The 26008-nt window shown below is 44.7% G+C and overlaps 1 protein-coding gene across 2 annotated transcripts in view; it reads left to right on the top strand.

The window, feature by feature from the left end:
• The first annotated feature begins 568 nt into the window (after positions 1-568).
• The window catches only part of LOC115582983 (glutamate receptor-interacting protein 2-like), a 295747-nt gene continuing 270307 nt past the window's right edge, over positions 569-26008 (top strand). For both annotated transcript variants that reach the window (XM_030419292.1, XM_030419289.1), the window contains exon 1: positions 569-1059. In XM_030419292.1, coding sequence (XP_030275152.1) covers positions 1005-1059 — 55 coding nt within the window. In that variant the 5' untranslated portion in view covers positions 569-1004. The remainder of the gene's footprint in view (positions 1060-26008) is intronic.

Genomic DNA, 26008 nt, shown 5'->3' with positions numbered 1-26008 from the left:
TTCCCTCAACAAGCATCGTGATCCCAACATTGTCTCACAGCATCACATGTATTTCTCAGCACCTTGTTCAATAGACGCTTCATCCCGACACGTCTGCTGTGTCTGAGAGCTCTGGAAGCTGCACCAGAACTTTTAAAGAACAGAAGCTCGACGCCTTAATACGAACTCGTGCACTTGTTGGTTCCACGTCTGTGTGGCCTGTGTTCATCATACACATCAGCTTATGAGGGCAGCGGTGATGTTATACAAGATGACACAAGCACCCAGATGTATGAGGGTAAACTTGCCTTGGAAAATAGGCTGAAAAATGTTTTGTCTCGATGAAAAAAAAAAATACAATGAACTGAAAATGAACCCAAGGAGGGAGAGATGGTTGCATGGAGGACAGAATAGCAAGGGACAAGCAAGAGAAGAGGGGACAGTAGGCTAAGTGAGAGGAGATGGAGAGCGCGGAGATGGAGAGACAGCAGGGGTGACACACTCAGAGGCAGCGGATAGAGAGACATAGAGGAAGAGTGGAAGAGAGAGAGAGAGGGAGAGAGGGGAGGGGGGGTGATTGGACTCTGTTAGTTAGCAGAGCGCGTGAGGGTGAGAGAGAGAGAGAGAGAGAAGTAAGAGAGAGAGAGAGGGGAGAGAGAGACCATTGGTGCCGCAGCGGGACCGACTGTCACACGGACTGTCAGCGGGGTCGTTACCGGAGAGAGCAGCCGCTGCTCGCCGTTTACCGAGAGACACACCGGGGGACAGCAGGAGAAGAAGAACTGAAGAAGAAGAAGGAGAAGGAGAAGGAGAAGAAGACACAGAGGGGGGGATCGTTATAATCGCTGTGGCCGCTGTCGCCTGCGTGTCACCACCTCCACCGGACAGGATCTACTCTCTCCATCATCACCACCATCATTCCTCTTCATCATCCCTCCTCCTCCTCATCACCACCACCACCACCACCACCCTCATCCTCCTCATCCACCAGACCTCTCCTCCACTTCCTCGTCTCCTTCATCACCATGCCGGGCTGGCGGAGGAACCTCACTTTCTGCCTGCAGCGGATGCACGAGGAAGGTAGGAGGGCAAAAAACAATTTCCTGTGCGCTCGTTGTGTTTTTGCGCCGGCACGTGCGCTGCGTGCCAGCGCTGTTGCTGTTGTTGTTGTGCGCACGCGGGCGTGTGTTTTTCATGTTGCGGCTCTGATTTGTGCTGAAATGTGAGCAGTTTGTTTTACTGGAGACACTTTGACTCTTTCCAGTTTCCGCTTCGTGGGTTCTTGGGGAGTTTTCTGGATCACTGGAAGTGTGTGTGTGTGTGTGTGCGCGCGTTTGTTTTTGGCGCATGTGTTCAGTGTGCTGATTGAGAAGCACCTGCAGCTTCGGTAATTGTTTGCGTTTGTGTGTGTGTGTGTATGTGTGCGCGTGTGTGCGTGCGTGGACACGCTTGGTCTGTTGCACCGCGCGCTGTGCGCACACGTGTCACCACGGGTTTGTTCCGCCGTTTCAGCAGAGATTGCGCGAGGCTACTGATGCTGGCAGGTCAGGGTGCGTGTGCGTATTTGTGTGCGAGTGTGTGTGCGTGTGTGTGTGTGTGAGTGAGTGAGAGAGAGAGAGAGAGAGAGAGAGAGAGAGAGAGAGAGAGAGAGACTGCGTGTTGGTCCTGCAGCATGAACGCGGGAGCAGGCAGACGGTGATGATGTTGGTCAGCTACAGTGTGCACGTGCGTGCGCGATGGTGCGCATATGCGAATGTGTGCAGCTGAGAAAGTGTCGCATGTGGAACAGAGACTGAATGGTGTTGACATCGGTGTGGAGGAGAGACAGAGAGTTTCTAATGTTCTCGGCGCTGTGTGTTTCTCGAGGTTGAGGTCACGTGTGGGCAGAGAGTGGAAGTCAAGATTTGTTTTTTATTATATTAGCAATTTTCTGTTTTTAAGAGGAAAAAAACTATTAAATTGTGTTTTATTGTCAATATCTGCACACAAATTCATGCATGAAAATGTGATAAAATTATCAATTATATCAGAGGTGCCAACCTTTTTCACTTGTAGGGCCAAAATTGAAACTTGATGATGGAACATGGGCACCTATTGTGTTGTGTTGTATAGTAAAGATGCAAAATGGAGCTGTGCGGAAGCCCTGAGAGGCACAAATTCTCAAGGACCAAAAAAAAAAAAAAAAAAAAAAAGTGGTGAAGTTTGACCTTAACTGCCTTCGCTTTTGTGTTTATGACCTAAGATTTGGTTTAAAAAAAAGTTTTGCTTGGATAATCTTTTTCTGAATTCGTCTTTTTCACTTGCTGGTCTGAACTTCCGTACTTGGACCACACGTTTACGTCATTGGGCGACTTCTGCACACTGTCACTCTGCCCACAGTGCTCAGATGATAGAAAATTAATCAATTACAGCTAGGTATCTTTAAAGAGCATTTTATCTTACAATAACCTACAAATGTAGGTGAAAATCTGGTTTTAACAACATTTATATAATTAGCAACAAACCTTTAATAGCTTAAATGATAAATTCACAATTTCTTCAGGCCCATGTGTATATTGAAACACCCCTGGTTCGTACTTGTCATTAACACATCTGCTCCCAAAGTCTAGTCCTTATTCTGACCAAAAATTCAATTTCCAAATTTATCTGACGTTAATACAAGACTTCAGCATGCTAACTGAGACCACTCCAGTGAGTGTCTTCTGAAGGTACAGCACGTTTAGTTCGAGAAGTCCCTCTTTGTGTTTCCGTCCCTCCACTGCAGCTCAGCGAGGAGACGCTGTCCAGGGAAACACAATGACACAGCCAGTGAACGTCTTCTGAAAAGAGAATCTCTCGTGAGCAAAAGCTCATTTGCATTTTTTTTTTCTTTTTCACTTTCCATGTTTCTTTTCACGTTTCATAACCTCGAGCGGAAGTTGTCTGAGCCGTGCTAATAACTGAGCCGCTCTGATTAAATCCTTTCTCGCAGCTGAAAACGGCTTGAAAGAGTGTGTGTGGCGCTGACTTAAAGTCTAAGTAGCTGAATCCTTGAAAGCGAGCAGCGCATCGTTACCCACTACGTGTGCATACGTATGCACTGTAGTCTGTAGTGGAGACGCTTTCCTCTTTCGACATAACGAAAGCCCCCAGTGCACAGATCCAGGTCCGTTCTCTGAGCTTGGTGTGGAAGGACTGGCCTGCATAGAGCTCCGACCTCAACCCGTATCCAACATCTTTAGGATGAACTAGAAAAACTAGAGTGCGAGCCAGACCGGCATCAGTGACCGGCCTCATTAAAAGCTCCGGCTGAATGGGAGCAAATCCTCGCAGCCAAACTCTGGTGGGAAGCCAGACGAGTGGAAGCTTTGATACCAGCAGATTAATCATCCTGGAACGAGACGCGGAACAATCGCAGCGGAGAGAGGGAATGTTTAGATGTGCACATGTTGGTCATGCAGTGTGAATGATCTACTATCTACTATCCTGTGGAATCTGGCCTTGGAGATTTGGCAGTGGATCCTTTTGGGTCCTGTATGTTCGGCGGAGTACGGCCTCCGTGGATCGGACCAGTTCAGGCATGTCCCGCAGAGGCTCTATCGGATTGGGATCTTGGGGAATTTGGAGGCCATGTGGACACATCAGGCTGTCTGTCGTGTTCCTCGGGTCAGTTCTGAGCAGTGTCGTAGCAGAACGCTTTGTCCTACCCGGGAGAGTGCCGTCGCTGCGAGGTCGTATACTTACTCTACGGTGGTGCTTGGATGGGTGGTGTGCGCCAGGTGGCGTCCACACGGATGCCAGGACCCGAGGGTTCTCAGCAGAACATTGCATTGTAACAAGATAATCAAAGCTATTAACCTCGTTGGTGGCTTTCTAATTGTGGCTGATCGTTGTATCCATATTCCTGAACAGACTCGATCTCCCAATTATTAATCCAGCCATTAAGAAACACAACTACCTCCTAAACCATTGCGGCAGCCATGACAGCTTGTTTGGAAACCACTTCTGATTGCAAAAATCCCGATACATAGCTTCTTATTGCACACATGAAACAACCCTGCCACAACTCGCAGCTTTCTAGGAATTGTCAAAAACATGCGGATTCCTGAAGAAAGACGACTTTTCAGTTTCTAAGCGGGATCAAGATCTCGCTCTCTGTACCAAACTGGTGTCTGGATTGATGAGTGTGATACAAACTTTCACTAAGCCTCCAACATACATCACATAAAGTGTGTTTTTGCAAAGAAAACACTCCAAACGGGGGGATAGGCTTCTTAAAAATGGCACTCGAGGAATCCGACGTGCACACACTGCTCACAAAGCTCAGCAGGCGCTCACCTGCGTGCCGCCCAGCGCTTCGAAACTATTAATCACTTTTGGTGGCGAGTCACCGATCAGCTGACGCACACGCCGGGCCGCTGCATCCGTCTCACCCTGCAATGCTTCATACAGGTGACTAATCACTCCCGACGATTCTCCTCCCCAACAGTGGTAATCGCCCTAAACACATGTACGACTGGACCTCGGCAGCCATCTTAACTCCGAATAGACACCGTTTTTTTTGTCCCGCCCTATTCCAGCGTACCTTCGCCGCCTAAAAAAAAAAAATCTCTCTCGTATAGCTGTCAGGTGTTTGTTCCGTTGTGTTCCCTGCCAATTTTCAGCCGCTGTATTGTGCACCGCCTATAAAAAAGTCATTTGTTCCATCATTGTTCTGTGCTAGCGGGAGCACGTACCTTATAACGCTGCGTGGATGTTTATCTCCTGATAGAGAAATCCTCTGCATGTTTACTTAATGTGTGTGAGTGTGTGTGTGTGTGTGTGTGAGAGAGAGAGAGGTAGAGCGCGGCTAAGTGGGAATAGGTGTGTAGGCGCAGAGTTTGTGTGTGTGTCAGGGGGAAAGGCTATATTTATGTGTGTGCGACTTAAGTGGAAATGGTGTTTGCCCAAGATGAGTGTGTGTGTGTGTGTGTGACAGAGAGAGATGGGGCGAGCAAGAGTGATGTTTGTTTATGATGTGTGTTTGTGAGAGAGAGAGAGAGAGAGGGGTGGGGGCTAGACGCGGAGAGAGATGGTGTGAGAATTGCGTTGGCTCACGGTGTGTGAGGAAGTGTGCGAGATGCAGCTTTGTGCATTAGTATGCTGGATACACAGTGACCCTGCTGTCCAATGATAACTGCCTTATGGACCTATGAATGGCTGTATGAGCACCCTAATTGAACCAGTACTTCATTTTTAATGGTGGTGGAGTGGGGGGGGGGTCTGGTTAAAATGTGAGTACATCCTCTGCTTTTTCAAGTGCCTCATGGCCAGCACTTCTAACTCCCGACGCTCAAATGCAACAGTCTGGTCGGTGTGTCGCCCGATGCATCTGCGGTTGATGCCGTCGCTTCCTGAAGAGGTCTTTTATTGCAGCAGCAACGAAAGCGAGGATGGGTCATGGGGTTAAGGTTCAAGTCGAGAGTGGAAAGCAGCACGAAGTTGTTTACAGTCTTTTCTCTTCAGCCTCTCTTTTAAAACTCAATGCGAGCTGAGTGGTGTTTGAGTGCTTTAACACAGGATTGAAAAACTATTGAAGAGTACCCTCAGAGTATCGTCCCGAAAAAGATCAGAGCTGGAGACGATAACTTCCTGTGACTACTGCAGAGTCGTTTGACCCGTATGTTGGTGGATTTTCTGTCAACTATTTTCATTGTAGATTAATCTGTAGGTGGTTTTCCTGTTTACTTGATTGGTTATGTGATCTGTAAAATGTCAGAAAATGATGAAAACTTCAATCACTTGTTTTTCTCCACAACTCAAGGATATTCAGATTCCTGTCGCCAAGGAGCAAAGAAACCAGCAAATGGTAACATTTAAGAAGCTGGAATCACAGAATCTTCTGAAACATGTGCGAATGTGCAGATGAGGAGTGGAACGGAGAGCTGGACTCTGCCAAACACAACAATCCGCCAGACAGACGGAGAGATAAATAATATAACGTTGATGGAAAAGTCTGTCCTTGTGAATGTAATTATGTTGCCAGGTACGTATGTGTGTCTGTGCGTGCAGTTAACGGGAAATGACAACTAATGCATTTCCAAGTAGCTTCGCCTTCGTCATGTAACAACTGTTTGACCCGAACCTCTCGTTCTCCTGCTGAAGGACGGGTTGTGAGTGTGTTTCTGTGCATTTATCCATCGTGAAGAAGACGAGGGGAAACTTAAGGGCGGAGGAAAAAATAATGGTCCACGATTTGCATGAACAACGGGGAGAAAGAGAGGAGGGGGAGAGAACGAGAGAGGACGAAAAAGGCAAAATGAAGAGCGAGGCTGAGTGATAGAGACCTGAGAGCGAAAGAGAGAGAGAGAGAGAGAGCCATGAGAGAGAAACAGATAAAAAGAGAGGGGAGTGTGAAGGAGAAAGATAGAAGGGCCCGGTTTGTCGTCCTTATCAGTTGAAGGAAGAGATCCCATTAATCAGGAGACTAGAAGATCAAATAATGTGCTGGTTAGTGGAGAGCAAGGCTGCGATTGTTCGTGTGGGTGTGTGTAATAAACTGTGTGTGTGTGCGATTTAGCTCCAACCCCCCCCCCCCCCCCCCCCCCAAAAAAAAAAGAAAACCCTTTTAATAAGGCTTAGTTGTGTTATCGCTGATGGACGGGGAGGGGGAGTGAGGAGGCAGGAAGAGGAGGAGGAGGAGGAGGAGAGGAGGAGGAGGAGGTCAGAGGAGGAGACAGGAGAGAATAAGGAAAGGGAAATGCATGAGTCAGAGGGCAGGACGCGGCTCTGAAGGTGCTGCGGGCGACGCTGAACTTCGGTAAACCATTAGCGTGTTTATTTATAGGTATTAGTATCATTACCAAATTGGAATATCAGTGGGAAATTAAGCGGTGTCTGCGGACATCCGTGACTGTGGTGATGGTATTCACAGGTCGTTTATCAATTATGATTCTCGGAGGAAGTGACACCGCAGAATTGCTGATAATGGATGGCCGTGTCGGTTAATCACGAGGCTGACAGGTCGATTTCCGGCTGTCCACACATCAAAAACACACAGATCACTGAACCCTTCCAGCGCCGCCACTGGCGTGTGGATGTGTGTGTGTGTGCATTAAGGAGCGAATGAGAGGCAACTTTGGGGCGATTTACAATTTGCATCATTATCGATTGCCTCAGCCAATTGTTTTCGCGACTAAATCGAAAATACAAGGTCCTTAAGTTGCTTCTTTTTGTAGGTGTGATACATCAATCTGGATCCATATATCGAGTCAGTGATCAACAACCCAAACAGCATCTATGCAAAGTGGAAACATCGATTCATATCGGTGCCATCGTTAAGATACGCCTTTATTTTGAAATTCCCACGGCACCATTCCATTTAACTTGTCTTGACTCTTCATGTTCTGTAATGTGTAACAAAGAAAGCAGCAAATGTTTTTCATCACAATAGTTGACAATCAATTTTCTTTCCATTGACTCATCGATTGATAAAATAATCATCGCAGCTCCTGGCTAATTATAAGACATACTACATACTTTGAGTAGTGTACTTTTTAGCATTTTTGAGGCACTGATCTGCAAAAGCTGTTTACCAGAGGGTCTGATGGAAAGGTAACACTCATCCGTTTTTCTTGATAATTATATTAATTATTTACGGTTCAGCTAATCAACGATTTGAACAGTTTATCAGCTGATATGTCAACATCAGCACATTATTGGTCTCGTGGTGAAACGCCTAAACAGGAACATTTCTGGATCGTCTTGCTAGGAGCAGGTGTAATAAAATGCCGACAGGAGAGACTTGATCTTCTCTGCAATAAAATCCATGTGCATGTATCGGCGTCGGCAGCTGGAAAAAATGAGGTGGAAAATATCAGTTGTCAGCAAAATGGTTTATCCCTAATGTTTGGGTCTGGAGCTGGAGCTGCAGAGAGATTCAGTGGTTCATCCCACGGCCCGGTGACATGTTATTGTTGAGCTGCTCTGGCTTCAGCGAAGGTGTGAATGAGAGCATGAACGGTTGTTTGTGCCCGTGTCAGCCCCTGAGTGGCCGGCTGTCGCTCACCTTTTTTTGCTCGGTGGCGGCTGGGATCGACTCCAACCCCTTCAGAGGAAACGTGGGGATTGCTAATGGATGGATGGATGGGTGGGTATTGGACTGTTGGTTGTACAAAAACAAGCTACATAGAGACGCATATGTCTGTAGCCTTTTTTCCAATATTGTCTGCTGTTTATTGAAAGGACGGATCGATAACTGCATTCAGAGAAAAACAAGATTAATCAGTCGGGAAAATAATGGTAAGTTGCAGCCCGGAATAGCGCTGTGCGCTACAATGCCCCTAAGCCTCATTGTTGACAGTGGAAAAGATGCCCTTGACTTCCATGATCCATTTTTTTCAATGCAGTTACTTGTGGTGTGTTGAGGTGATTCAACAGTGTTCACATCCAGGCCCTGAGATCGCTCCATCAATGCATAACAGGACTGTCCGCGGCTTTAATTCCAGTTCCAATCTGCCCTCCCAATGAACGATCCTGTAACACTGGCGTCTGATCGACAGCCCTCATTTGTTTGCAGTAATCATATCTTACAGCGATCAATTTTCCGATGATATATATCGACGTCTGAAAATGCCACATGCAGCACCTCGGGCTGTAAAGGTCACACGACGGCTGCAGCCGCGATACGTCCGTCACTGGTCGATGTTTTGAAATGTTCTTTAGGAGGACACTGAACTCACAGCTGCTCAGCTGATTGTGAAGTGCTCTCAGCGAGATGCTCGGCGCCGCGCGGGCAAAGAAACACGCAATCAGCGAAGTTATCTGAGCGGCTCGGGGAGGCTTCAAATAATTTGTTTGTGCTTGTTCTTAAGAATCAGAGATCTCAGACGCCGCGGAGCAAACGCAGACAACATGTTCTCAGATATCAGATCGGCGGAGGACTTGAATGTGAGCGAGCTCGGCGATAAGGCAGAGTGACACTCAGACAGAATAAAGAGCGCATGTGTCTGATTGAAAACAATCTGTCAGTGATGGATGATTGTCAAACATCAGGGAGTAGGCAGAGGGCGTCTCGTAGGTGCTTGTTTGTTTGGGTGTGATAAAGATTGAAGATGGCGTGTTGTCGTTTTTCAGTACACTCAAAGGAGGATGAAAAGGCTTTTTACAACATAATACCAATGAAGTGTTTTCCCCCGTTGAGAATAGGGGAACACTGAACCTTGTGATACCGCTGCCTTGGGTGTTGCACAGCACTTGGAATTCACATCTCGACAGAAGACTTGAAGTGCAAATTGTTTTGAGCTTTACAAAATGGTATTCTGCTGATCTCTCACAGGGTCGTGAATGAACAGTACGCAATTGATGCCGCTAGGACTTTCTTACTGAAAACGGTGAAAACAGTGTAGTTTGATGATGTTGTGAAGTCGCATGGGATCATGGGAGTTGTTGTCTTTATTGTCAACAACAACCACCGACGATAAAAATCTATCCAATGTGATTCAGGCAGAAGTGTTCACTGATCAGTCGTGTCTGCTGACTTCATTACTGTCTGATATCTTGTTGGATCTCTCATGGGAAGTTATAGTGACGTGTGACGGAAAGAATAGAATGGTAATCAGTAGAGTGCATACCTCCGCTTAAGGCTTAAGTTGTCTTTTGTATTCCTGACATTATTCCCTGAAAAATGAATGAGATACTGTAAAAAAAGGCCTGATTTTGCAATGTAAAAAAAAAGTGAGTAAAAATCCATCCCTTTATCTGGAACCGCCCCAAAAGTTAATGGGGTTCATTCTGGGCCGGGACCCATCCTCCATCCAAGTGTCGGCGAAAATCCATTCAGTGCTTTTTGTACAATCCTGCTGACAAACCAACCAGAGAACAAAAAAAAATAAAAAATCAGACACGGGTGAAAACATGGTCAGAAGACGGTAGGAATGACAGATTTCTCTGGGTTTGAACTTTGCTGGAATGAGTAATGGGAAAAAGTAAATAACAGAATCCAACAAAATAGCGACTTGTGTGTGTTTTTTTTTTTTTATTGTGAACATGAAGATTTATTACAAAGTGTACAAAAAAGTCAGGTGAAAGGAGGGAGCAGGGAGAGGGGTGAATGAAAAAATAGTCTCCCTGACTGAACTTACTCTTAATATAACCAAGGTCTAAATACCTTAAGTTTATTATCTTTGATCAATAATCCTGGAATCCTAAAAAAAAAAAAAAAACGTCATATTTCCGGGGATCTCGTATGAGGATATGTGTAGCATAATGGCTTTCTTTCAGCAGATATGTATCAGCTCTTGTTTATGAGTTATGCAATGACGACTCGGCTTTGAGCCGAGCTCCCTGCACCGACTCTGCCTCCAGACCAGCGGCGTGTGCAGCTTAGACCGCCTGTCATGTGGAGGCAGCCTCGGGCTCATGGTTTCATCCTGTTTGTCCCCGTAGTGTCTCTGCACCGAGGCAGCGTTCGGAGAGCATATTGTGTCCATGCATTTCCTGGATGTTTGCGGGGGACAGAACAACAGAAGTGATTGTTCAAATATGCACATGTGTAATTAGTTATCAGTCCGTGAGAGAGAGAGAGAGAGAGGCAGCTTGAAATGAAGAAAGAGCAAAAAGGGTTGAGATTTTCTGAATTCTTGTGGAATGGGTCAAACAGGACAGTGTGTGAGAGGATAAAGTAAATTGTGCTCTTTCAGTCAGACTTTTAAGTTTTTTTATTCCAGACAACTTTGATAGATCTCTTCTTTCACTGCTCCAGTGAGAACCAGTCCCTGAACCCCATCAGTGTGACTGCCTCCGTCTACCTGATTGATCTACAGATTACTTCGCAGGCACATTACCCAGGTAAACAACAAGCAGGTTGTTTGTCAGAGCCTTCCGAAATGACTGCATTCACATTTCCGGATCTACCGTTTCTATAGTTTCTGCTCTCGCTCAGTTTGGGCAAATTAAAGCACTTGGATACGTTTTTGGAAAAAGATAGTGACCGTGGTTAGGGAGAGAAAGTGACTTCCATCGGTTTGTTGTTAGGAGACGTTTGAACAATCCAACCCGACCTCCTCCCCTAAAGGGTTTTTTCTTTTTTTGTGTGTGTGTGTATCACAGTGTCATGCTTTTGAGAGAGGCCAGTGCGGTTCCACAAAAGTTGATAGACTTGCAAGAGACCGATTCAAGAAGGATTGTTTACAAGGCAAGCAAGGGCCAAATGAAAGATGGTATCAAGCTGCATCGATTTCGCCCTCGCACGCATCCACAGTTTACAGTTGAGCCTTTCTATTAAAAAAAGTTTGTGGCGCCTAAGCCCGCGTCGAGGTAACCCTAATGACACACGCAGCGTTCTGTTCACAGACTGCAGAGTTGTCCCTCCAGAATACTCTCAGTGGGTGAGCAGTACTCCCTTTGAGATGTAAACCGACCTAAGTTTTTAGGGATACAACTGGGAAATCTGGTACCCAGTTGATTTTTTACGTGACGATAAATGTCCAGAACAGAGACGTGAACTAAAATAACCAACTTAATGTGTATCATGGAATGTATTACTTCCTGAAAAGTGCAATAAAAATAGTCGATAATATCACAATTGACCAGTGCGTGAAAGGAAATTGTGATCTCACCTAAATCGATGATGCCTATGGTTTTGTTTCCAACCTCAAGATTTTCAGTGGCCCCCTTTGGCCCCTGTAAGAAACATTTCTCTGGTAGATGGAGATTGCATGTCTCTCTCCGAAGAACGGGGGGGTTCAGGGTTATACGGAAATACATAAAAAACACACTGATAGCTTCTAGTTAAAAAATGTCTGACTTAAGCGACTCCCATGGGTCCCAAATGTCATTACACATGAGGGCATTTGATCTATAAATGCTGAAATGTGTCGCCAGTCATCGGCATCGCCACAGAATTACCATTTTTAGCAATGCAATCCAGTTCATTTCGCAGGGCATTTGTTCGCCACAACAGCAGCGTGTCACTGTGTAGGTTAAGGTATTGACTGAATTGCGAGGTTCAGGGGTTAGACAGCAAATGTAAGTGACGGGTACTATTTGAGTGTCAAATGTTACACAATGCCAGTGTATTATGAGTCCTAATCTGGTTTGTAGTCGGTGTATCTGTGAATTGTAATCTTGTTAATGTGTGGTTTTTTTGTGGACCCCGGAAGAAAAGCCGTTACCTTGGCATTTTTCTGACGAGCAAAAAAAAAAAAAAAAAGAATGTCCTCACAAAAATAGCACTCGCAACCGCGTGTGTCTGCGTTTGTGTGCATGCATGTGTATGTGTGTGTGTGTGTGTGTGTGTGAGTGTGCGTGATGCGTGTTGAAGGCATGTAGCCGTAGGTTAGCAGTGGGCGAGAGCGGTAACGCTGCTTCAGTCATAATAGGATCTGACGATGACTCATGCACAGCAAAAACAACAAACGCTCCGCTCTTCCCTCCTCTCATCTTCTCGTCCTCTTTGCCGTCTCATCTCGGGCTTCCTTCTCTCGGTTCTTTTCCCAGTCTCCCTTTGATTCGTTTATTTTCTCTTTCTGTCTCCTTTCTTTATCGTCTTTCCACCCCCTCCTCTCTCTTTTCTTATCTCATCGTGCATCGTTCCCTGTTGCATCTGAACTGTTGGCTGTGTTTCCTGTCTTCTTCCTGTCTCTCTCATTTTTTGTTTTGTTTTTGCATCTTTCCTCTCCCGTGGCAGCTTTCTTTTTTGCCTTCCTCATACTTTTTCATCCCCTTTTCCATCTTTTATTACTTCTCTTTTAATCCCCATCTCTTCAATTATTTTCCATTTTCTTCCTCTGCTTTGTTTTTCTTGTCTCTTCCCACATTAATCTCCTGCCTCTGCGCTCTCCTCTCCTCTTCAATCTCCCAAAGTAAAACAGGCATAATGTCAAGATGATGCCTTGTTCACTGCCAAAGTGTCTGATCGAGTCAGCAAATTTGCATCCACTTCTATATATTGATGAATACAAGGATGGATAAACTCTGACCCCGCTGTCAGCAGTCCCTCTCTGCTCACTTTGTGCTGCTCCATGCCTGCTGCCTTCCTGCTCACCTGAAACCCTCCTGTAACAGCTACAGTCTCGCTGCCGCCGTCTCTGCTGCTGCTTTTCATAGAGCATTTAACAAGCTCGGTCTCCACCTCAGCATCCATCCTCAGTCTAACTTGTAAAGTTATTCTCGTCACCCCCTGATCTTGGTTGTGCTGAGCTTGGTGAATAAAGGAATGAAGGATGTACAAGCCCCCCACAGTCTTCATTGAATTACAAATGGATGGTGTATGTCTTTCTTGGACTAACCCCGCGATTCCACCAGATAGGTGTCCACTGCGTTATGTCTCCGATCTGGTTTTGCTCCATCTGCCGTCCGGCAATCCCCACCGGTTGCCTTTTGAGTCCGACACGGCGCAGGACGGTCGACAGCTGTGTTCGCGAGACCGAGGAGTTCCTGCGATAATCACATAATCACTCACGACTGCAGTTATAGGTATGTGTTTTAAAAACAACCACACAAAGTGTTCCCGACTGAAGGATTAGCAGAAGAAATGGTGTTTGTCTCTTTTTTGAGATTTGTGTGCTGGTGTCAACACAGAGTGTTTTATTTTGAAAAGTAACCGGATGTTATATTGTTGCTTCTGTGCTTGACTTCCCGTCTGCTCGGTGCTAAATCCAGCTGAATTGCTGCGTCGTGCTCCGGCATCCGCCAGAAATAGAAGTCCTGCGAATTTGTTCCGGAGGGCTTCGGACTGCTGGAGCTTGGACGGAGCAGATACGCAGCGCAGTGGACCTGGTGGAAGTTAACACATAGACTAAAGTGAAACCTATCAGCCTCACTGGCGTGTCGGAGACGCAGCGGACACGTATCTGTTCCGATGAGCGGACAGAGTCACCGAGGCATGTTGACTGTTGAATTTTTGGGCCAAAGTTGTATAACTACGTCGCAGCGTTGTGAATTGTGAGTGAGCGTAACGCTAACGTTACTTAACTTCGGAGATATGATGGAGGGAGCCGGATGTCGGCATGCTGTAGCTCAGTAGGTAGAATGGGTCGTCCAGTAATGGGAAGGTAGCTGGGTTCAGTTCCCGGCCCCCCTTGGCTGCACATCGAAGCAACCTCGAACAAGATACTGAGCCCCAAACTGCTCCTGATTAGCAGGTTGGCAGCTTGCACGGCAGCCCCTGCCATCAGTGTATGAACGTGTGTCCATTTACTGTACACCATTTCCAGTCTCCACAGAATCTTCAGTCACATTTATTCCTCCTCTTAGAAACAGAAGTTTGACAGAAAACTTGGAGTAAAAAGTCATAGCGCAAGGCCCAGAAATGTCCCCAAACTTTCAGAAATATTCAGCCTCCATCAGTGGTTGGAGTTAACATTTCATACTGCAATTAAAATCTGTGCACCAAGCCGATGCTACGTGACTTAGTATCAAAGCAACGGACCCCTGCTGGTGTGCAACTTAACTCGCCAATATCCATAAACGCAAATGACTCGCGTAACTTCAAGCAAACCGACATTTGTTGGTGTTCTATGTGAGTTATTAATGACCTTCGAACAAGATGATACAAGTAAGGTGCTTTAAGCTTTAAGGGTTAAAGACGTCGATGTTGGATAAGTACAATTTCAGGTATCAGTATGGAAGAGAGAAATGGTAAAGGAGCATTTTCGTACACTTTTGGGGCAAGTTCCTGTCACTGCTTCTGATGGCAGCGGAGATTATCATCCTGTTCTTCAGCTCCGATTGGGCGACTCCTTCTCCAGCCAAGAGAAACAGCCAACCAATGAGCACGGCACTGGACTTATTAGAGCCGCTGAACAAATCTGAGATGTGAGGGTTGATTCAAAGGTCTGGTAGCAGGCTGTGGGTCATTCTTGTGTTCTAACTGGGCTTTTTACAAAAAAACAAAGTTGGACATTTCATTGGTTACATCGCAATTCATCCCGCTCAGACACAGCAGCGACTACCACAATCACGTCTCCTTCCTCCAGCGTCATTAGGGACAATTATGTAAAGAAGAGTCAGTCGGCTTCTCTTAAACATGTCTGAATCCTACTGTAGTGAAATAACAAACTGTCCAGAGCGACTCAGTGCTGCTCACCTGCCTCGTTCCCCCCCCCCGCTGGTCGTGTCAGTTAGAATTGTTATAAATTCAAGACAGAAGCGCTGCAGATTGTTTTTCACCTTGCAGACACGCACATAGATGCTCAAGGATGTAACAGTACAAGTGACCCGCTGTCTCTCTCTCTCTCTGCCTCGCTCTTGATTAAAGTCTGTTGTGCTTGTCCCGGGCTGATTGCTTTCTGAGGCGCTGTGACCGAGCTGCACACCTCAGAGCTTCTTGTAGAAAGAGCAGCTGCAATTTTGTTGATTTGTTTCATGATCCTTGGGCCCCTTGAAACCTATTTGAGTCACATTGTCGAAATCTCACCAACACATTGGTGTCGGCAAGTTTTTCTTTTCTGTATCCCCCCCCCCCCCCCCCCTTGAAAAAAACTGTTTTCTGCAGAGGTATGTGGTTTTTTCGTTTTCGCCAAACTGAGATTAGCCCTATCCCCGCGGAGGAGAGATTTATGAGCCTCAGAATGAAATTTTTGTCAGCGTGCGACCCAGAAGGCAGATTTTTAAAAGTGGAGTGAAGCATTGTTCCATGACGAAAGGACTCCTCATCGAGGGGCCTGCTTTTATCGTCCTCTCTCCATTTGTTTTACAGACATTTCAAGTCTTTTTGATGGCGCACTCCGAAGCCTGTAGAAGTCCCTCATTTCCCCTTACCGCCAAGGTTATCGACTTATCAATCTCACTGCCTCATCTCTTCTCCGCTGCTGAGCGGTGCCCCCGTCCGCCTTTTTCTCCCGTCTCATTTTGTGCTTTTAGCGTCTTCTCACATCACCGCCCGACTCAATTTAGCGACATTCCTTTTATGATTTTTAATGGTTATGCAGTGGAGAGTAACGGAGAAAAATAGGGGGTTTTGGACTAGATTCAGAACCGAGACTCTGGGGTTATGTGGTTACACGGCTCAACTGCTTGGCCCACCAATGCACCTCTGTTAATGAGACTGTCTGTCATTGCCGTCCTTCCTCTCTAACTCTGGAGCCACCTTCCTCTCTTCCATTTCCTCCGGTGCTATAACACAGACTAGAGCCATCCTTTTCTACAAATGCACAACAAACACTCAGTGTTCTTTATCCTCATCTCCCTCTCGTTCACAGAAACACATTCAATCTCCTGCTCTCCGACAACCCCATCTATCCGTGTGCTTTCCAGTCTATCTGCATCCCTGCTGTCATTATCTGCTAGCCGAGGCAATCATTTGTCTTGAGCAGGGTGCTTCATCGGCGCTCCTGTGCATTCGCCCTCACCGCGTCCTAAATTTAAATCGCTGCAAGCCCTGCTGCTCCGACAGCCCGCCGCCCTGCTATACCCTACTGTACCCTTTCTGTTTTACAGCAAAGATGCTGCGACACGAACGCTGCTTCTCTGCAGTGCCCTCTATAAAAAAACCTCCCCTGTTCCGTTGGACCTCCGTTTGATCCTCCATCATTCTTTCCCACCCTGCCGCTACACCCTATACTTATCTGATAAACCTGGTATTGTGTTGTAAAATTGCCTCGCTCTAATCGGCTGTACCCTCTCCTCCGCTCTGTTGTACCCTGATATGCCCACCCACTGCTCCAGCTTTGTAAAAGTACATTTCATGGTTGCTGGATTTTAGATGCTGAGCATATTCAATGCATTCTGCCGTTAAGTGATTGTCGGTGATAACTGCCGATTTAATGACGGCGCGGGCGAGAAATGGTTGAATACAGTGTACAAAGGTTCACATGAAAACAAGGTCCTTTTTAAAAAACAATGCTGAAGTGACACATTCATTCTTTTCTCGAGTCCCTGTTTGCCCCTAACCCTTCTTTCTCTAGCACTGTACAAGAAGCCTCCACTTTCTGACTGTGTAATGTTTTTTTCTTGCTGCAACCTGTTTTCCCCTCATTACCTCGAGGAACGACGCATCTCTATCCTGCTACAACTCTTTCAACTGTCCTGCTTTACCCCTCTGTATCCTGCTATGTGCTGCATTATGTAACTATTGGCTACGAATTCATCATATGGTGTCACTACCCAGATCCTACTGGTAAAATGATTTGTTGTTAGGTGCAGGAGATAAATGGCATTGATACGACTGGAAAGTACCAGGGGAAGGCAAATAGGACCTTTTTCGTTAGGGGTGGGGATCGAGAAGCGGTTCCGACTCAGAACCGGTTCTAACATACCAATTCCATCAGAATTGTGCGCCTCTGATGTAATCAGTTCATCGTAACGATCCTCTCATTTCCCTGCCTGCACGAGGTTTTACGGTTTTCCTGAAACTTTGCGTTATTGCCGTCTGTATGTTGTGTATATTGAGTGTGACTGTGTAATTTTTGCTGCCTCCTGGTCAGGACTCCCTTGAAAAAGAGGTTTTTAATCTCAATGGGATTTTCCTGGATAAATAAAGGTTAAATAAAGTTCGCACTAGTTCGCAATCGTACGCAGGCGGTCGAACTAATTTATTTAGACTATGTTTGAGTTGAATATGTTCACTTTCAGTCTTGTGCAGGCATAATATTTGGAAAAAATAAAATGGCTGCTTTTGGTGCAGAAAACTGTGTAGAACTCCTTTTTTTGTCACTCAGTTAACTACTCAGGAATCCATATGAGAATTGATAAGAAATTGGATTGGTAGGCAGAATCGACAATGGCATTGACATTGATAAAAACTTATCAATTCCCTCCTCTGTTCTTCGTACTAGACCTCACTTTGTTGTTATGTAGTTAATGTTGTGAAACCACCACAGTGTTGTTAGGTCTTGGCACCATGAAAAAATCCTGGTTTGGGTTAAAATAAAGAGCGTCACTGATGCAACTGTCACGTGTCAACAATGACTTTTGGTCAGGGCAGCGATAAAGGAACCATTCTGAGCTTCACTCGCTTTCTTTGGTTGCTTCACTCTTCTACCAACAACACCACTAACCATGCGGTTGAGCAGCCTGGTCGCCTTCTTGCGTCACCAAATATGGACTGAGCTTGTTGACTGTTAATGTTTGGTGGGTCATTTACAGAACTTTCCCAATGGAGGCGTTGGTTCCCATCCTGCTTGTGACCAAGAGCCGAGAGCAACTTTTTCTTAATTTATGTAACAAAAGTATGATTAACTTAACAAAGGAGTTTATGTGCTTAAACCACCTAAATGGGAAAAAAAACAACTAAACTGAACTGTTTCTCAGCAGGCTTTGCTTTCAAAGGCTAACCAAACATTGCTAATAACATGTAACTGTTAAATGATGTGATTGGGTTAGGTAGAGCGTCATAGTTTGAAACTTAAAGCCGACTGCAAAGGTATCAAATTTGTTGAGTTGGGATTGAGAACATGTTGCAGGAAGACCGAGTTTGATCTCTCATAAAATAAGAAGGGAGTGTTTTTATTGAACATACCTGGAAAGTCTGAATAACTTTTTCTTTTCATACAATATCATAGGGTTAGCAAAACTCACAATGCAAATCCTGGACTTCAGTGTTTAAATCCACATTTAACTCCAATGACAAACTCTGTAAGGTCAATGAAAGTCAGACTTCCTTGGCTGGAAACAAAGAAGTTATATTTGAACATGATTTATAAGAGCCAAAGTTAGCAAGCTATATCCCTGTTGGTTTAATGTGTCCCATGTACAATACCCTCGTGTCCATTCTGCACTAGCTCCTCCATCGTCTGTGAGGTGTTATCATAGACCCAACTGGGAAATTCAGTCATATATGAACTTTTAACAGTTGGTCAACATGTAATTTGGGTTCCCCCGTAACAAACTTCTTAGACCATAATGTGGCTTTGTAACATAGTTTGTAAAATATGTGTTTTGTGAATGAGAATGTGTGAAGGCTGGTATATTGCTACATATCCCCACCACTCTTGTGCTATACTCTCTCCATTACGCTCCAAAATCCCCACAACATAAGCCAGAGCTCAGCAATATCACAGAGGATAAGAGAATTGAGTGTGTGTATGTGTGTGTGTGTGTGTGTGTGAGGTAGAGGTGGAGGAGTGTGGAGTGCCAGAGAGAGAGATGAGGAAAAAAGGAATGAGCTCGAGATAGAGAGTAAGAAAGTCGTAAGGGAGCGAGTGTGAGAGGGAAAAGGAGGGGAAAAAAAGAGATAATTGAATTTTTAAAATGCCCTTTTATCGATCCACTTGCACAACGTTACAGCTGCATTTCAATGCATCAAAACGCGGAATTACATCAGCCTTCTTCCCCCTTGATATATAGACGAGAAGATAAAAACATCAAATGCTGTGAAATAAAAACAAAACGGGGAACAGAGGGGGAGAAAGATATCAGAAGCAGACGGGGGGGGGGGGAAGAAGACGGAGGGAGAGAGCGGGGATTTAACCTTCACATCTCCACCGCTGCTCTCGCATTGCAACAGTCTCCTGGTGCGGACACCTGTTTGGACTGTTAAAGCATCAGTTTGCTCCGAGCAAAGTTGGATCTGAAACTCCTTCCCTCTTAACTTCCTGGTGACCGAATCGGGGTTGCTGAATCTGTAACCGACAATTTGATATTCGCATTTATTAGCAACAATTGTCCAGGTGTGCGGAGTTGCGGTTGTGGCTCAGGGGTAGAGCCTTGTTAGTAGAAGGTCACTGATTCAATTCCCCCTGGTCTGCATGTCGAAACGTCCTCGGGCAAGATACTGAACCCAAAACTGCTCCTGATGTGCTGGTCGGCACCTCGCATGGCAGCCACCGACATCAGTGTATGAGTGTATGTATGATAAATGGCGTAAATGTAAATGTTGAATGTATCTGTCTCACGCTTTACACACCAATTTCCTGCGCTTTATGTCCAAACAACTGAGTGCAACACCTTGAATGACCTCCAGGAAAAAATGGCATTGTTTGCGGTAATAACCATAACTAAACGCTCAGAGCTTCTCCCCCATGGATGTGTTATAACATCTGGATACTGGACCCCTATTCAGTCCAATAAGAACTGCTGATTTAGTGCATCTTCAACACTTCCTAGCTTCCGGGTTTACTCTCTGGTTACGTGGACCGCTGAATATGTGCATCAGTGTTTTTCATACTGGCCTCTGTCCTCAGTTCCTGCGTGGCCAACAGACTTCACATTGTGATGACGTTAGAGATTTTTAAATCACTTTTCTTGGCTCGAGGAAAGTTTGACAAATATTTAATCTCCATGGATCAAATATTAATCATGTAATCAGTCCTAATTGACCTTGTTTGCAGTTTGAGGTGTCCTGTCACAGTTGCAGTAGCTTTTGGGCTGCAGGGGTTTTTTTGAGAGTGGCCACGGGGCAAAATTGGAAGCAAGGCTGAGCTGTGGCGACGTATCCAGGCCTTATTATACATACATATACATACATATTCTCGCCCCCTTTGTGTGACGGCCGTTTTCATCCCATGAAAAATATTACAAAATATTCATTTTTGAGGATACCTTAGAATGTGAGCCATCACTACACGTCTAGGTAATTGTTTACCTCTCCCTATTCCCAAGAAATCTTACTACTGGAGTGTTTATTTTTAAAAAGCCATTGTTCTGACTTTCAAGTTTTAGCCAGCGTGCAACAATACGCACTGCCCCAGCTTAACCTCTGACTGCTATCGAGATTGGGTCCTCCACAGGATGTTATTTTCCTCCAGATCTCTTTTTCCTTTTCTTAGAATCCATACGTGTAAGCTTTGTGGTCATAAGGCCTCAGGAAGAACACCAGCTGTCACTCAAGTTGAAGCACAGACGTGTCTTCACCTCCGTTGGTGCCTCGCAGGGTGAAAACATGTCTGTTAGGATCTACGCGTGTGCACTGACTTTTTTATTAGCCAACTCTAAAAACTGACTTTGCATTCAGTCTGAGTGCATCTTTACAGAATGCCTCCATTTGTGTGTAGGGCAGAACTCACAATCAACATTGTCCCTATATATCATTTAATGGATATTTATACAGCATATTCGCATATTGGCATTTTTTCAGTGAGTTACAAACCATTTATCAATCGTTTGCATGATATATGAATATTCTCAGGCAGTTATAGACTCTTTAAAAAATAGGTAAAAACAAATAAAGACGTATAATGATAATAATTGGTATAATTATGAACTTTCAAGCATGGTGCCACTATTTATGCACTGGCTCAGAATGCTTTATAGGAGGTGGTGTCGTTGCCAACATTAGTGCATTAGCATAGCAGTATACTGAAATTCTGATGTCGGTGTGCAACTTCATTACAGTGTGTAATAAAACAAATGCTATTTGCTGCTATTGCTACGTGGGGTAAAAGATGTGAGGTGTTGATATTATCATATTCTCACAATCCATATTTAACTTAACTTAACCAATACTGATGGACATGCACATGCCAGGTCCGCTAAAAAAGAAGTAACTGTTATTTCAACAGTCACATTTTCTAACAAGTAGGGCGACCTCAGCCTTTTTGTCTTGTAGTTGTGACGGTTTCGACAAAGAACACGGCAGGACTGTGAAGCAGCTCTCGGTAAACCTCGTCTGAGTCGGATAAAAGCTGTTAAAGAAGAATTACATCAGCCTGTTTCCACCTGATAAAGACGAGAAAAACAACAGAGCAACGCCGCGAAGAAAGATGAAGCGGAGGAGATCAAGACAAAACGGAAAACCCGGAAGAAAAGATATTTACTGTTTCAATCCAACTGTCGTAAACATCACAAAATAAAATGTGCCGCGGCCAAGGTGGAGGAGAATAAATCAGCTCCCTGACTGTGAGAAAACATGCATCCACAAGACAAATGGGAAGCCTCTGAAATATTTATTACCACTGGGAATGATGAATTTGCATTCAGACGATGTTGGCCATAATTCATACAATTACCGAACAATAATTCATAATTCAAAACACATTTACTAGTTACGGTTCTGATGTCTCAACTAATGGCCGTGCAACCGAATGAGGGACGGAAAGCTGACAGACACATTTTAGCACTTTTGAATTAAAGAGAAACTATTCATCACATCACTGTCACCTCAAGTCTTCATTTCAATAAAGCCTTTCTTCATTTCATCGAAGAAACATGTTCTTGATTTCTTTTTGTCATCCCATTTAAATTCAGCCTTCTAGTTGAATAAATCATGTGGTGTGTGTGTGTGTGTGTGTGTGCGTGTGTTTGTGTATTCATGTAGTACTGTGTGTTGATTGTGTTCAGCCTGCAGAGCACACAGTCTCCAGCCAGGCCATGTGGATTAGCTTTTTGTATCCCTAGATGTCCTTAACATGCGTCGAAACTTTGTTTATCTCAGCGGCTGCGAACTCGCCGTTTGTGTGTGTGTGTGTGTGTGTGTATTAGTGTTGCTCTCTTTGGCTGAGGGAGTGTGAGATGAGAGTGTGAATGTGTGTGTCTGTCGCTCTGTGATTATGTGTGTGTTTGTGTGGCCCCTTCTGCTCTGCAGTTTTAGCTGGCTGACCTACAGACAGACAGGGCAACTCTGCAGAGAGTTATGCCTTATGGCCTTTTCTGCAACACTGTACGCGCGTGTGTGTGTGTGCGCGCGTGTGTGTGTATGCATGCGTGTGGGTGAGTCTGTGTGTGAACCTGTGTTTATTTATGACTGAGTGGATGTAGGTCTGTTGGTTAAGGCACGTGACTTTGTTGTGTTTGACATCCTTGTTAACGTCCTTGTTTGTCACGCTCGTGTGTGTGTGTGTGTGTTTGTGCATTGTGTTTGACCCACTCAGTGTTCACTGTGAGTTTCTTTATCTACTCACAAACCCAACATGTATTTCACATCCGCTTTGTTTGGCTGTGTATCATCCGGGTTCAATTGTGTGCTTCAGCCCGATCTCAGTTTCCACATGAGGATAAATCCCTTTTCAGTTAGCACTCTGTTGAAATGAAAAGGCTCAGTGCTTTATTCTAAGATACTCTATTTTTCTGTGTAACATTTGGCATTGCCATCTGCTTCTCCAAATAGAATCAAACCACGCACAGCTAGTTTGCCTCATTTGGCTTCTCCCCCCCCCCTTTGCACAAATGCCCATCGACAAGATCAGTTTTGGAGCCACTTATACTGACAGTATCTGCTCCGTGATTAGTGAACGGCCTGGAGCTTGCAGATACTGCAATTCTCATCCCAGGGTCTCAGGTTCAATCCCAGCCACAGCTCACATGTTGCGCAGAAATGTCACAATGGTTTAACCCCAGACCAGTCAAATGAAAAGTTGACATTTAATGTTCCTGAAAACCACGGATACATTCAAACTCGCACGTGTCATACGACTGTATTGACATTTCTGCAATATCACGTTCACATTACAGGCGCATGGGCTGACTTTTCAAAGACGGAACCAAAGAACCCAAGAACCCAAGACCTCTGTCCAAGACAGCATTTGTAAGCAAGACACCAATGGATATTTTTAATAAGGTGTCAAAACTGGGTCTCTTCCTAACCCTAAACCAAGTGGTTTTACAAGTACAGGGTTGTCATGTTTTAGGTTCAGAAACGATCATGTTTTGTCCAAAAAAATACCTGTTTTTTGTTACTACAAACAAGGCTGGAGATGTCCTGGTGTCAAGTCAAAAACACCCAGATCATACAAATACAGCTCCAGTTGAGTAACATTTGGCGGGCAGCATTCTCACGTGTGACTCCCTCACCTCCTACATCATTTCCCGTGACATATGACAGTCAGGTCATAAACATGTAATGTGAATGTGATATGACAGGTTTTGTAGAAGTATCAATATGGTATGTAGGCCTATGACATGTACAAATGTGAATGTATCGGTGGATTGCAGAAATTATAACTTCCAAGATTTTATCCTGGCGACTGGGCGGCTCCCTGTGCACTGAATACGATACTTTTCCCAGTCAGGTTCCCTGTAATCTAAAATAATGGTGTGGTTGAGATTCAGTTGCCATTTCCAACTTGAAAGGATGCATTTCTGTAAAGATTCTGCACCAAATGCAGCCCATTCTCCCCGAGCAAACAGGAACCAATGCTGGCAGCGATGCAAGGGCTGCCTGTGTTTCTGCACTCGGTGCCGCCAACTGGATCCCATTGCCAACCAAGTGCTCTGTGGTGCTGCCTTCACTGTAGGCGCACCGTTCCATGTTCGTTTGGACTCAGTTGGTGGTGTTTGCAGTTGCAACATCAGAGACTCTTCCTTGAGAATGTTAACCTTCTTGCTTCTTGTACTTTTGTCTTGTCCCACTGTCATTTCAGGCAACTTTTAGCTCTAGAGGGGGATCCGGTGAAGGTAAAGTTTGGAAGTTTAGCAACATGTCACTTGTGATGTCTGAATACTAACATTTGGCGCAAAGAGGGAGATTTTAGTTTACAACACTGGTTTTGTCTGATGTCTGGGCCTGAATAAATCCGGCTGGCAAAAACAAAAAACTCCACCAGGGTTTAGAGTCGGGCATGAAGTAGTTATGTAGTTGCTGTGTGCGATATCATACACCTCTTAAAAATAGATACACACCAGGGTTACTGCAGCTGTTGAGAGTGGAGACCACAAGAGGTATAATCAGTCTGCTTTTGGTGGCTCGTTAAATGTCCAACAAGTTTGTGATGCCAGTTTGAGATTGCTGGTAGTGGAGAAAACAACAACAAACCCTGTTGACGGCAAACTCCCTGCTCATTGTGATCCCCGCTCAAGTAAAAGAACATAAATCGTACAGCAGTAGTCGTCTCGTCTTTATCACAAAGTAAATGGAAGAATGTAAACAGAATCACTATGGGAGCTGTAATTTAAGCACAACACATAATCTTGTACAATGCAGCGGTTCAGAGTTGCGGTAGTTTTTATGTACAGGCAAAATCCAACGCTGAAATATAAATCAAAACTTGTGCTGTATGTAGGGGGTCAAGTGGGATGCTATTCTCTAATCTGACTTTGAACCACCAAAAAGTTTTTGAGGACCTCAGACCACACTGAGGCTCAAAGGGTTTCACATTTAGTTCTGTATTCCTCGGTAAATATAATACGTTTTTGGAGTGGTCATGGTTGGAAACTGTCCTCAAACGTTAAGACGCTTTGACAGGCAACGTATTAAAGTCTATAATCATTTATTTCTGCATCAGGTTTCCTCTTTTAGTTGAATAAATTGACGCATAACTGTAAACATACCCAGTGTCCAGTGGATTAATGGGAGCTGCACACAAAGTGCAGCATAATGAATATGTAATTGCTGCAAAGTGCTTCTCAAATAAAGCACTTCCTTATGCAATATGTCAATTTCCTGCATTCGGATACTTCTGGTCAGTGTTAAGCATTCAGACAAAAAACTTACGAGCACCATTAGATTTCCTATGTTTGTATTCTGCCAGGATGAAAATGAGTCAAGGACTCTCCTCAGCACCAGAACTGTCTGTGGAGGTTTAGGGATCATGTGCAGAAATTAAGGAATATACTGTAAAAAAAAAATTAATAAAGACAACAGGGTTAAAAGTCTGAAATCCAGTGTGTCATTAACAGGTTGATCAAAACGCTCACTGATTCGCATGTCAGGATTTTATCACATCTAAAATCTGTAAAAAGGAAGGCTGCATTGTGGATGCTGGCTGGTGTTGGGTTGGCTTAACTGCTTATGCAGATTTCAGGCAGTTTCTTAATTAGGTTTCAGCTAATTGCACGCCCACATGCAGCTTATAAGTCAATTATAGGCTAAACTGATCGTGGGCTATGAAAACGGAGTAACACATTAAGTACACACATGCAAAAAACACACACACACACACACTCGTAAACCACCGCCCCCCAGCATGTCTCACCACCTCTCCTCGACTTTCATGCATGCTGCCAAACTAATAATTTCTAGGGTCTTGAATGTGAAATTGGGTTTTTTTTGTGTGTGTATTTATTTATTTATTCCTCCGGTTTAGTAAAACAGAGGATGTGCGGGTGGCCTACATTTTTTTTTGATCAGCCAATCTAAAACCCAGCATTTGCAAAAACTTAATTGCTATTTGAGTATGGGTGGTGCGGCGTGTGACAGGCTTTTAAGAGTCCAACAATGCTACACTTGCCTACATGGATGTGAGGATGCACTGGCACC

The sequence above is a fragment of the Sparus aurata genome, chromosome 6, assembly GCF_900880675.1.
Source record: "Sparus aurata chromosome 6, fSpaAur1.1, whole genome shotgun sequence".
NCBI classification, from domain to species: Eukaryota; Metazoa; Chordata; class Actinopteri; order Spariformes; family Sparidae; genus Sparus; species Sparus aurata.
Note: the sequence above shows the minus strand (reverse complement) of the source record. Positions and strands in the feature narration are given on the sequence as shown.